The sequence below is a fragment of the Gopherus flavomarginatus genome, chromosome 8 (assembly GCF_025201925.1).
Source record: "Gopherus flavomarginatus isolate rGopFla2 chromosome 8, rGopFla2.mat.asm, whole genome shotgun sequence".
In the NCBI taxonomy this organism is placed as follows: domain Eukaryota; kingdom Metazoa; phylum Chordata; order Testudines; family Testudinidae; genus Gopherus; species Gopherus flavomarginatus.
Window position 1 is genome coordinate 63,976,826 of NC_066624.1, and position 12,512 is coordinate 63,989,337.

General features: G+C 46.1%; 1 protein-coding gene across 1 annotated transcript in view; it reads right to left on the reverse strand.

Annotated features, from left to right (window-relative positions):
* Positions 1 to 847, reverse strand: part of SENP2 (SUMO specific peptidase 2) — a 47,738-nt gene extending 46,891 nt beyond the window's left edge. Inside the window, exon 1 of the mRNA XM_050965506.1 lies at positions 718 to 847. Coding sequence (XP_050821463.1) covers positions 718 to 818 — 101 coding nt within the window. The 5' untranslated portion in view covers positions 819 to 847. The remainder of the gene's footprint in view (positions 1 to 717) is intronic.
* Positions 848 to 12,512: the final 11,665 nt, after the last annotated feature.

Consider the following 12,512-nt stretch of genomic DNA (forward strand, 5'->3'; position numbering starts at 1 on the left):
ACCAATGACAGATCAACTATTTAGGACCTTATTTAGGTCATCATTAAGTCACCTATATTAGCTCAACATGAGGAAGTTCAAATGTTTGTTAAACAACATTTTCAAATACATTCCATGAAACAGTGATCATGGGAAGCAAATTACATGCAACCCACAAAGAGTTGGGGTGGGGGGTCCCAAGAGAAGCTGGGCGGTTTGCTAGTTTTGGTGAAGTCGATGGGAAGCGGCTGCGGGATGTCTGGGCAGGGCCACCTTAGGAACGATACAGCCCTAGAGAAGCTGCAGTAAGTGCATCCCAAGCCCGGCAGAAGCAAGAGGCTTTGCGATTTCAGTTACTCAGAGTTTGGGTTTGAGGCCGAAGGCGGACAGGCTCCAGAGACGCGGGCGTGCCAGGCTGCAGCACGGCGCGCCAAGGCGCAGCAAACCCGCTCCCTGCTCCAGCAGGGTCCCGTGGCGGTGGGGAGCAGACCCGACCGGGCGCAGGCGGCAGCTCCAGGGTGCTGCAGCAGCAGACGCTGCGCTGGCGTCCGACTCTCGGTACAACAGCAGCCTCCGCGTCCGTTCCCTGCCGACAGCCCAGGCTAGGGCTCGAGCACGCAACAGGCCCAAGCCAGACCAAGCCCCCGGCCCCTCCCCTGGTCCAGTGCACAGTGCCGGGAGCCCGCAGAACTGCCCGCCGAGCCCCGCAGGAGCCGCCAGGCAGCGGGACTCACTGACCTGTGGTACCGTCTCTTCCGCGGGGTGCGGGGCGGCGTGTCCGGCCGGGGGGCGCTGGGGAAGAGCAGGGAGCGCAGCGCTTCCACCAGCCATTTGTACATAGGCCTCAGCCAGCGGAAGCGGAACTGCGTCTAATCTCCGCGACTGCGTGACGTCACGAACAGAGCCCAGCGGCGGCGCGCTCCTAGCCCGCCCTCCGAATCTCCTCTACCTGCGCGAGGTCGCCCCGCCCAGCAATGCCCGCCTTATTGGCCTCTTCGGCTGTGATTGGGGGAGAGAAGGGAGGAGCGGGGAGAGAGCGCCGCCGGCCTCTGCGTCACCTTTGCTGTGGGAGCGCGCGCCTCAGGCCCCGGGCGGGGCGAGGGTGTTCGTGACCTCGGCGTCGAGTCAGGTCACCGCTCTCCCTTGCCGCCGCTGTGACCACGCCCACAACCTGTCCACCACAAACACGCCCCTCCCCCTAAACAGCGCCCCCCCACCAGCACCCACCCTGACCTTCCCCTCGCCTCACACCCCCCCACGCACACACCCGTCTTCTCAACAGCTCTTTGCTCCATCAGTGTCAATGGCAAAGAGTCATACCTAGTTTTCAGATACTGGTCGTCTTAAACATTTTACCTTCTGGTCCTTGAACGTTGCCTGTTGCTTGGGTTAGTGTCAAGAGTCCCCCTAGTGTAGCTGTTATTTACAAAGCTCTTACCAGGGTGGTTCCACATCTGCATTAAACAGCATACCAAAGGGGAGTCAGTAAAGTCCGATTTTGTGACTGATTTCAGGGGATCTTAAGAAGGGTGAAAGCAGTGGTGAGCTGGAGCCGCTTCCCACAGGGTCCCAAGCACTGGTTGCTAAAAATAGACCTCCGTGGAAAACTGGTTGTTAAAGGGCCAGGAGGTGGGCAAAGAACTCCAGTCTGTGGGCTGCACCATCCTGTTGCTCCCAGGATTCCCAGCTGAGGCTGAGGCCCCCCCTCCGCTTCCCCCCAGCTGCAGTGGCCAGTCTCTGGCACCAGCTGGGCAGCTCTGCTGAGCTCGGGAGTCATCCTGCTGCCGCTTTTTGAGTGGCCCGGCAAGGGGGGTGGGAGAGAAGGCTGCTGTAAGCTTCAGGGCTGGCCAGAGGGGAGGGGGCAAGTGGGGCAATTGGCCCAAGCCCTGCAGGGGCCCCTGGCCCCACGAGGATGTCTCCCCCGGCCCCTTCCCTGCTCCCTCCACCCTGCAGAGCTGCAGCATGGCCAGCAGCTGGGCAGCTCAGCTGAGCTCCTGAGTCGTCCTGCTGCTTTGAGCTGCCAGCAAGGTAAGGGGTGGGAGGGCTGCAAGCTCCAGGGCTGGGGGGGGGGCAATTTGCCCCAGGCCCTGCAGGGGCCTTCAGCCCCACAAGTATGTCTCCCCCCCACCCCTTAAATCAGAACTTTTTATAGGGAACTGGTTGTTAAGATTTTGGCAGCTCATCACTGGGTGAAAGTGTTAAATATTTCAAAAGTTACCTGCAGAAGAGCTCTATGGAAGCTCTTACGCTTCTCTCACACTTCTCTCTCTCTCCCTAACAGACATTGGTCCAATAACGGATGTTACCTCACCCCCCTCAAAGCTTCAAAAATTAGCCTTTTTAAGTCAATTTGACAATTTTCAGAAAAAATTCTACTATTCGGTTAGGAATAACCCTAAAAATCGGAAAGCATGAGTTCTTTTCATTATACTTCCGTGGGGAAGGGTCAAAGTTAAACATAAAATAGCCTTTTCTGAATATGTGGTTGCAATCTTACTTCTCAAGAGGCTGTTGCTTCTCTGTCATTTTTTCCTGTAACTAGAGAGGTGCTCAAGTAATGGGGCCTCTCTGCTGCACAACTAGCATGATGAACTAGAGCTGCAGCAAGAGTTTCTGTGGAGCCTATGTGCATCCTATGTCTACTTTGCAACATGTAATACAGCTAATCTAGCAGTAATCCATTACTGAGTAGAGCATACTAGTGATGTGTACCATCATGCCTCCTACTCATGGTTGAGCCATGAAATGTATTAAGCTAAGACGTGATCCTTCAGCTTAATCTGATAAGTGCTTGTGACTTTTGGTGATCAAGGTCCTCCATTGGCAACCTGTACTAGGCTCATTACAGAGTGGTAGCCCGTACAGCCTCTAATCATTTGACCTGATCTTCTCTAGTCTACTACATCCTTTCTAAGAGCTGGCCAGAACTTATTGCAATATTTCAGATGAGGTCATAATAAGATTATATAATAGTCATAGTATTATGACTTCCACTTGAGGGGTCATACTTCCAGTATTAGCCCTTTCTTAATTCAAACTCCTTTTAAAGCCGGCTTCCCTCACACTGTCCACAATGACTCCACAGTTGTTACAGCTCATTTAGAAGTCATAAGTTGTTAACATTGTACATAAAAATAAGAGAGTACTGGCTGCACATGCACAGTTAAAGTTCCCACAGCCATTGCACACAATAGTATTTAAATATAATGTGTAATGTGGCACAGTTAACATTGCTGTGGGAACCTTAATGTTTGAGTTTCATCATTAGTAATAATACAGGTTTGCCATTCTACACATACACTAAGCAGTATATTCTCTTGTTTTCATAGCTAGGAAATTTATTTTTTTGAGGATGTTTTGTCTTTGTAAGTAGGCATAATTTCCTCCAGACCACCCCACACAAAGCTGCAGGCACTTGAAACCTTAACCAATATCACTCCTTAGTTGCAAAGAACACCATAGTCTCAAACACAGTCACCCAGAGTTGCTCAGATGTATTTGACAGCTCTGGCACTCCTGCCAACATCTCAGGGGAAAGGTGTTACATCTTAGAGGGATACTTTACACACACACACACACACACACACACACACACTTCCTGTAGAAGTCAGAAGGCTATGAGTTCTTGTCCCACTTCTTCTACTGACTGCTATCAGTGTTTATGCACTCCACAGTGCTTCTTAAGCAAGGTCTCATACCCTCTATCTTAAGTGAGGCAGCTATCCTGCACCCATTTACAGATGGTGTAAGAACTTGCACAAGGTCACTTCAGGAACAGAAACCCATACACTACTGTGACCAGTGCAGATCTCCAACATTTTGCCACACTCCCGTTCACTGCAGTTGTACCAAAGTGCGTTTGGTTGTGCTTCTCTAGATACTACAGCACACCTCCTTTGCAGGAAAAGAACTCAGTATGAGTGCAACCTCAAAGAATTATAAATCCCACTGGTAAAGTGTGTCCCCCGCTACAGGCTGGTACACATTGCAAACAGACTGTTTCCACCAATGTTGTAGCTGACGTGGAAGAAAGTCTATGCATCAGAGCTGGAAAGCATAAATTCAACACCTGCTGGCACCCCTGTGGGAAAAGGTGATTATGGGGGAGCAGTAGCAACCCCTGTCTTAAGGGTGCCTGACACCTTCTGTATGATAAGTGAACAAGAACTGTTTTGCAGCAGGACTGAGAGGTCTGGCAGGGAGAGATGCATTTTTCTGTCCTCATGAACATCTCTTTAGATTTGGAACAGTTCTACACTGTTGAAGATCACAACTTCCCATCCATACTAAACCCCCCTCAACATTATAGGTCATCCTGTGCATATGCCCCAGTGTCTCACTTCATCAGGTCACACAGAGCTCACATTCCAGTTGGGACACAGACAAAAGGGATGACAATCCTGTTGCTTTCTCATTACAACAGCTTTTAAACAGCCTAGGGGAACATGCAGCACACTGAGAGGCAGGAGCACTAATCTCATTTTTACTGACTGGTGGTAAGCAAGTATCCTTCCCAAATGTTACTGAACAGCTCATATACCATTGAGAATTAACCAAGCAGGGAACAGAACCCAGGTCTTTGAATACAGCAAACCCAAATTCCCTCTAGTGAACTACACTGCCTCTCAGAAAGGACAGCCCACGTCTTCTTAGCTAGAAAGTCAGTAAAATGGGCTACTCATGCTTACATAACACATTGAAACAGTAAATTTATGCATCCTTCTCTAGTGGATAGTTTCACATAAGAACAGCCTCCTGCTCCCAGGCAGCATAGTTAGCCTGGTAGTCCAAGGGACGGACATCTGGGCTGGTGGGTGAAGCTCCAAACCAGCATGCTAGGTGTGGAGGGAGTTACAGTTACACATAATGTAATTTGTTTTTTAATCTTTTCACTGTAATAAAAGCCAAGAAGTTACACTGAAAAGCTGCATTAAAAGGACATTATTAAGGTTGTAAAGTCAATCAGTCAAGTTAGGAAAAGCTCATCTAATGCTGCTAATGATCTATAAAGCTTTTCACCAGTATAACACCACTTTGAATCTAGCCCAGTTCAGGAGTGATTACAAAGTGTTCTCCTCAATTGGCTGTTTAGTGGCCATGGATGAAGTGAGTGCACTAAGGCCAGTTCAGTTCCTGCAGCATAGACTTACCACCACTCTCCCATTAGCAGAGAGGCCAAGAAATTCATGGGCTATGAAGACTACAGGACCCCAGTTACTCATAGGGTAAGTCCTCTCCCATACCCTACCCAGGCACACTGGCAGGGGTCACAGGTGTTGGAAGGTTGCCCTACAGACAGAGGACTTCATCTACCAGGCCTGCCAAGGCAACACCTGTCCTTTCATCACTGCTACCACCACACTTTTAAAATGAGATGTTTGTGCTGATACACAAATCAGTTCATTAAATAATTTGCATGGAGCATCACACTCCAGGAGAGGCTTAAAGTTTGGCCCTTGAGTCACCACACCTGGACTCTGCTCAACCTCAACCACACTATTTCCCACCTCTGCGGTTACTCACAGTACATGCTTCCAACTCACTTCTACAGGATGCCTGCCCCCAAGGCTCCTCCCAAACAGCTGAACCTATTATAAAGCCTCCCCTCCCTCCCAGGAAAGAGCAGCCTCCACTTCCTTTAAGTCAGCTGTGCTAATGATCCAGCAGCAAGGCAGCTTTAATTCAATTAACTCCTTCTTATGCAGCTTCCAACTAGCCCCTTCTCATGGGGAAGAGGGCAGTGTCAGGCAACGCTGACAAACTCTTGACAGGCTTTTTATCTCATTTTCTCAGTGCCTTTATTGCTTTTTCAGTTTCCTTGGTCAGGTTAAGCCCTTGAGAAGCATGCATTGACCTTTGACACTGACCAAGACAACTGAAAATTCAGCAGACTGAAGGCCAAAATCATCCAGAAAAAATACAAACAACTGTAATGAACACAAGGTAAAAACTCAGGAACAGACATTGCTCAGCAACTCTGGGCACAAAGATTCTTTCCCTCTTGCAGGCCTCTGCTCTGGATTTTCTCTGCTTACCTCCTATCCTCTGCATGACCAGCCCCAGAAGTTCACATGCCAGGAGTCAGGTCCCTCATTAACCACAAGATTGGCCCCCAAAGCAGGAGATGGATTTTAAAAGATTGAAATATGGTCTCAGGTCTGTCTTTTAATTTTTGAATGCCCCTGTCCTCCCCCCACCAGTGTGTGCGTGTGTGAGACAGTTACCATGCTGCCTGCTCTCCCCTGTGTATGTGTGTGTGTGAGAGAGAGAGAGAGTGCTGCCAGCTGTCCCCACACATGGTCAGGGACTTGCCCCATGGCACAGAGCTTCCAGCTTCTCCTCAAACCCCAACATTCTAACTCATTAATTCTGAGTCCTGCCTGACCCAGCCCAACGCACATATGCACCTGCTGCAGCTCCATGTTCTTCATCTAAGGTGACCAGATAGCAAGTATGAAAAATCAGGATGGGGGTGGGAGTGGATCTACCTCTCCTTTTTCTAGTCCACTCCCTCCTTTGAGAAGCATCTTCATCTGGGACCATGGTGACAGGCAGACTGTGTAGATGAGAACTCCATGCTGTTTCCTTGCTAATATTTAGATTTTTTCATTCATATTCCTTTTCCTGCCAATGAATAGCCACTTAGCAGGTGAGGGCCCATTTGGGCTTAGTATATGGAGATGTGCCTATCTCATAGAACTGGAAGGTACCCTGAAAGGTCATTGAGTTCAGCCCCCTGCCTTCACTAGCAGGACCAACTACTGATTTTGCCCCAGATTTTGCCCAGGCTCACAACCCTGGGTTTAGCAGGCCAATGCTCAAACCACTGAGCTATCCCTCCCCCCATACCTGGCTGAGTTGTCAGCTTGCCCTTGTCTCTGAGGAACTGATTTGGCCATCCGCCCCCCAGACTTGGAACATGTTTTAGTAACACCATACAGTGGAATCTCATAAATGTACATACAACAGTGCAACACATATTTTACCAGGACAATAATGATCAGCAAATTATGAGTTTTCAAATGATACCTCCCAAGGAAAACCTTGTACAAAGATTATTACAACAGTGTGCAAGGGGTAAATGCAAGGGTACAGACTGTCACAATGCTTTTATGGGATTAGGATGTAGGTTTGTTGAAATACAAGAGTTTAGGCTGACCATATTCATATTCATTATCCAGTAGTGATGTTCACAAATGCCTTTAGCATAGCTTTTGTTATAAAGAATAAGTATTCTTATAGTAGGAGAATTCTGAGAGACAAGTTGTTCCAAAATTTGAGAATATAGGAAAAGAGGTAATGGCTTTCTGATTCTTCCTAAATACTGGATTTGACACAGAAAAATGCAAAAATTTAATTGCTTGTGTATTAGAATAACTATTGCCCATGATGTGACTAAAGAGCTGCACTTCTGTAGGCTTGTCATGTGCTTCTGCAAAGCAGAAAACCCCTTATCCATGACAGTACTGTTCCTGCAGCAGCACAGCTCACTTTGTGTCACTGTCATGATAGGCTGTATTGGCTAACTGGAATTCTTGCAATAAGACTGGATTTCTTTCTTCAGTTGGAGTGCTGCTGCCCTGGCATAGTCACATGGAAAGGGACGCCCCTTCCGAAGCGCTGACTGCATTCATGTGAAAGAGGTGCAATATTCTTAGGAAAGGATAGCGGGGAGTGAAAGAACAATGAGGCCTGCTGGTAACACTGAAAAATAGCACAGACTGACTCCTGCTTCCCAGAAGAGCCTTCATAGAAGCAGATACAAGACAATGAACTGTCGGGAAGACCTCAGAAATAGCTTTCCTTCTAATAACAGATTTTAAAATCTAATACTTTTATTAATAATCTCATGGTTTATCAGGAAACCAGTCATTCAGTATTCTGATCAGCTGGCACGTTCTATCACCTATAATACAGATTGAGACCACAGAATAACCTCGCATCATGACTGACTGAAAATGTTCGTATCTCAATTCAGTAAGTTTCTGTTTACCTCCTGTACATGGCAATGAGGTCTGGGAGAATGCTAACCAGCCCCACCACAAATGCAAATGAGTTTGTCATGATTATTCATCTCCAATGAGTCAATTATTTTTTTCTAGATCTCTAACTTAATTTAAAAGGGAAAAGAATTATGATTCTTTAATCTTAGTCTTAATGTAGAGATTTCCTTCCCTGGTTGTTACATTTTGGATGGAGGAGCCCTGACAACCTCTGTTTCGAATGTGAGGAGCATCTCTGCCTCCAAAATGACCAGGAAGGGATTATAAAAACATGAGCTATGGTTGAATTGTTATGAGTGACTTACATCATCATTTCCTTCATGTAGGCTGTGCTTTGCATGCAAACAGTAATATTATTTCTTCAGTATTTCCTAACTGAAATTCTTATACTTGTCAAATTTTGCATACATGTGCTTGTCTGTCAACGAACATGGCTTCCTCATTACTTGTTAAGTAACCAAGTCTGAAAAGTAGATTATTATTGACACTGATAAATTCTATAAGATTCATAGATATTATACAGATTTAGATATTAATTTCACACTTCTGCATAATATCTTTAATTCAACTTCCATTAGGTGTCCCATGACCAGAAATGTTTCAAATTTTGATTAATGCATGCTAGCTGATCATTTGCTCTAAGCTGTGCAGCCAAGGTGAATGAAATAAATAGAATTTAATGGGGAAATGGGAAAATCTCTTGTTACTGGTTTTCTTACCTCTTTCAGGCATTATCTGCATGTTGCACATATGGAAAATAGTTACCGGATGGCTGTTCTACATCAGTTATTGCCTTGTGATTTTAGATTTGTAGAGATGCCTTTCTCTAGTTGAAGTAGTCAGTCTCTTCTGGGTCTGGTTCTATTCGATATTTTAATTAATGAGTTGGATAATGGAGTGGAGAGTATGCCTATAAAATATGTGATGACACCAAACTGGGAAGGGTGGCAAACACTTTGGATGACAGGGTTAGAACTGAAAGTGATTTTGACATATTAGAGAACTGGTCTGAAATCAACAAGATGAAATTCAATAAAGGCAAGTCCAAGATACTTAATTTAGGAAGGAAAAGTCAAATAAACAACTACAAAATGGGGGTAACTGGCTAGATGGTAGTGCTGCTGCAAAGAATCTGGTGGTTACAGTGCATCACAGACTGAATATGAGTCAACAATGTGATGCAGTTGGAAAAAAAGGCTAATATCAGTCTGAGGTGTGTTAACAGGAGTGTCCTATATAAGACATGGGAGATAATTGTCCCATGCTACTCAGCACTGGAGAGGCCTCAGCTGGAGAACTGTGTTCAAATCTGAGCACTGCAGTTCAGGAAAGATGTGGACAAATTGGAAAGAGTCCAGAGAAGAGCAGCAAAAAGGATGAAAGATTTAGAAAACCTGACCTATGAGGAAAGGTTAAAAAACTGGGATGTTTAGTCTTGAGAAACAAAGACTGAGAGGGGAACCTGATAACGGTCTTCAAATATGTTAAGGGCTGTTATAAAATGAACAGCGATCAAATGTTCTCCATGGCCACCGAAGGTAGGACAAAAAGCAATGGTGTCTCTTTTACCTGTAAAGGGTTAACAAACAGTGAACCTGGAACACCTGACAAGAGGACCAATCAGGAAACAAGATACTTTCAAATCTCGGTGGAAGCCTTTGTTTGTGTTTTTTGGGTTTTGCTCTGTTCTCTCTGGGTTCTGAGAGGGGCCAGACATGTAAGCAGATTTCTCCAATCTTTCTGAAAATGTCTCTTCTGTTCAATTTAGTAAGTACCAGATAGAAAGGCCGTTTAGTCTTTTTGTTTGTTTTCTTTATTTGCAAATGTGTATTTTTGCTGGAATGATTGTATCTCTGTTTGCTGCAACGTGTACTTGTGCTGGGGGGAGGATTATCTCTAGTGTCTATAAGCTGAAAGACCCTGTAACATTTTCCATCTTGATTTTACAGAGACAATTTTTACTTTTTCTTTCTTTTATTAAAAGTTTTCCTTTTTAAGAGCCTGACTGATTTTTTGGTTATCTTGTGTAAGACCCAAGGGGTGGGGGTCTGTACTCACCAGGGAATTGGTGGGAGAAAGGAGAGAAGGGGGGAGGAAAAATCTGATTTCTCTCTGTGTTAGTATCACTGTCTCTCTCTCAGGGAGAGTCTGGGAGGGGGAGTGAAGAAGTGGGGGGAAGGTAGATTTCCTCTCTGTTTTAAGATTCAAGGAGTTGAATCACAGCGATCTCCTAGTGTAACCCAGGGAAGGGAGGATCTGGGAGGAAGAAAGGAGGGGAATGGTTTATTTCCCTTTGTTTTGAGACCCAAGGGGCTTTGGGTCTTGGGGTCCCCAGGGAAGGGTTTGGGGGCCAGAAAGTGCCCCAAAACACTATATTTTTGGGTGGTGGCAGCTCTACCATTTCTAAGCTAGTAATTAAGCTTAGGGTGGTTCATGCAGGTACCCCATCTTTTGGACTCTAAGGTTCAGAGTGGGGGTTCATACCTTGACACCTGACCTATGAGGAAAGGTTAAAAAACTGGGATGTTTAGTCTTGAGAAACGAAGACTGAGGGGGGAACCTGATAACGGTCTTCAAATATGTTAAGGGCTGTTATAAAATGAACAGCCATCAAATGTTCTCCATGGCCACCGAAGGTAGGACAAAAAGCAATGGTCTTAATCTGCAGAAAGGGAGATTTAGGGTAGATATTGGTAAAAACTTTCTACCTCTAAGGGTAGTTAAACTCTGGAATAGGCTTCCAAGGGAGGTTGTGGAGTCCCCATCCTTGGAGTTGTTTAAGAACAGGTTGGACAGACACCTGTGAGGATGATCTAGGTTTAGTTGGTCCTGCCTCAACACAGGGGCTGGACCTCTCAAGGGCCTCTCCAGCCCTACATTTCTATGAAATATTGCCAACGGCTGAAGATGGGAAGGGCTCTAAATTACTACAGAGAATTAGTTCCCAGGTGTCTGGCTGGTGAGTCTCATTCATGTGCTCAGATTCTAAGGTTATGTCTATGCTGGAATTAAAATCCCACGGCTCAGGCGGTTCGGCTGTAAAATTGCAGTGCAGACATCTGGGCTGAAGCCGAGGCTCTGGGACCCTCTCCTCTTGCAGAGTCTCAGAGCCTGAGCTCCAGACTGAGCCCAAATGACTGCATCACAATTTTGCAGCTCCACAGCTTGAGCCCCATGAGCCCAAGTCAGCTGTCATGGGCCAGCTACCGATGTAATTGCAGTGTAAATGTACCCTAACTGATCACTGTATTTGAGGACAGGAAGGAATTTTTCCCCAGGTCAGACTGGCAATGACCTGGGCAGGGTGGGAAGGGGGGACTCCACCTTCCTCTGCATCATGAGGCACAGGTCACTTGCAGGTTTAAACCAGTGTAAATGGCAGATTCTCTGTAACTTGGAGAGTCTCTGTCTGTCTGTCTGTCTGTCTCTCTCTCTCTCACACACACACACACACACACACACAGAGCTGAGAACAAAAACAAAGGAAATTAGCTGTTGCCACCAGCTAATTAAACAACATGTGCACAAACCTCTTAGGACACAAAAATCCAATCCTGTTCTTAAAAAAGGTAAATTTTATTAAAAACAAAAAGAAAGAAAATACATCTGGAACTTAGGCTCTTGCTAGATTTAAAAAGAGCAAATATAATTAAGCATCAAGAATGGTTTTCTTGAGGTCCAGTTTAAAGCTTACAAGCAAAACAAAATCACCTGGGGTTAGCACAGAGGAGTTACAACATCTAGCTGTTTTGTCCTGGTTAGGTCTGCCAGTGAGGTGGCAAGTTGGCTGTAGTGTGGTACAAATTGTCGGTAATACCCAACCAAGCCCAAGAAGGATTGGAGCTGTTTTTTTGACTTAGGGACAGGCCAATTCTGGATAGCATTTACTTTAGCCTCTAGGGAGTTGATAGGTCCTTGACCCACCTGGTGTCCAAGGTACATTACCCTGTTTAGGCCTAGTTGACATTTTTTGGCCTTAACGGTTAATCCTGCCTCCCTTATGCTCCAGAAGACAGCTTGGAGGTGTTCCAGGTGTTCTGCCCATGAATCTGAGAATATAGCCACATTGTCAAGGCAGGCTACTGCAAATTTCCCAGATCCAGCCAGAAGGTTATCTACTAGCCTCTGGAAGGTGGCAGGCACATTTCACAGTTCAAAAGGGAGCACATTAAATTAATACAGCCCTACATGGGTGATAAAGGCTGATCTTTTCTTGGCTGGGTCATCTAGCAGCACTTGCCAGTACCCATTAGTTAAGTCTAAGGTGGAGATGAACTGGGCACATTCCAGTTTCTCCCATAGCTCATCCGTGTGTGGCATTGGATAGTTCTCTGGGCAAGTTACAGTATGCAGCTTATGACAGTTCACTCAAAAGCGGATTTCCCCATTGTGTTTGGGAACCAGAACCACTGGAGAGGCCCATGCACTCTCAGAGAGGTGGATTACACCCATCTGTAACATGTCCTTGATCTTCCTTTCTATTGCAGTTTTGTCTTGAGGAGCCATCCGGTAGGGTTGGGCTTTAATTGG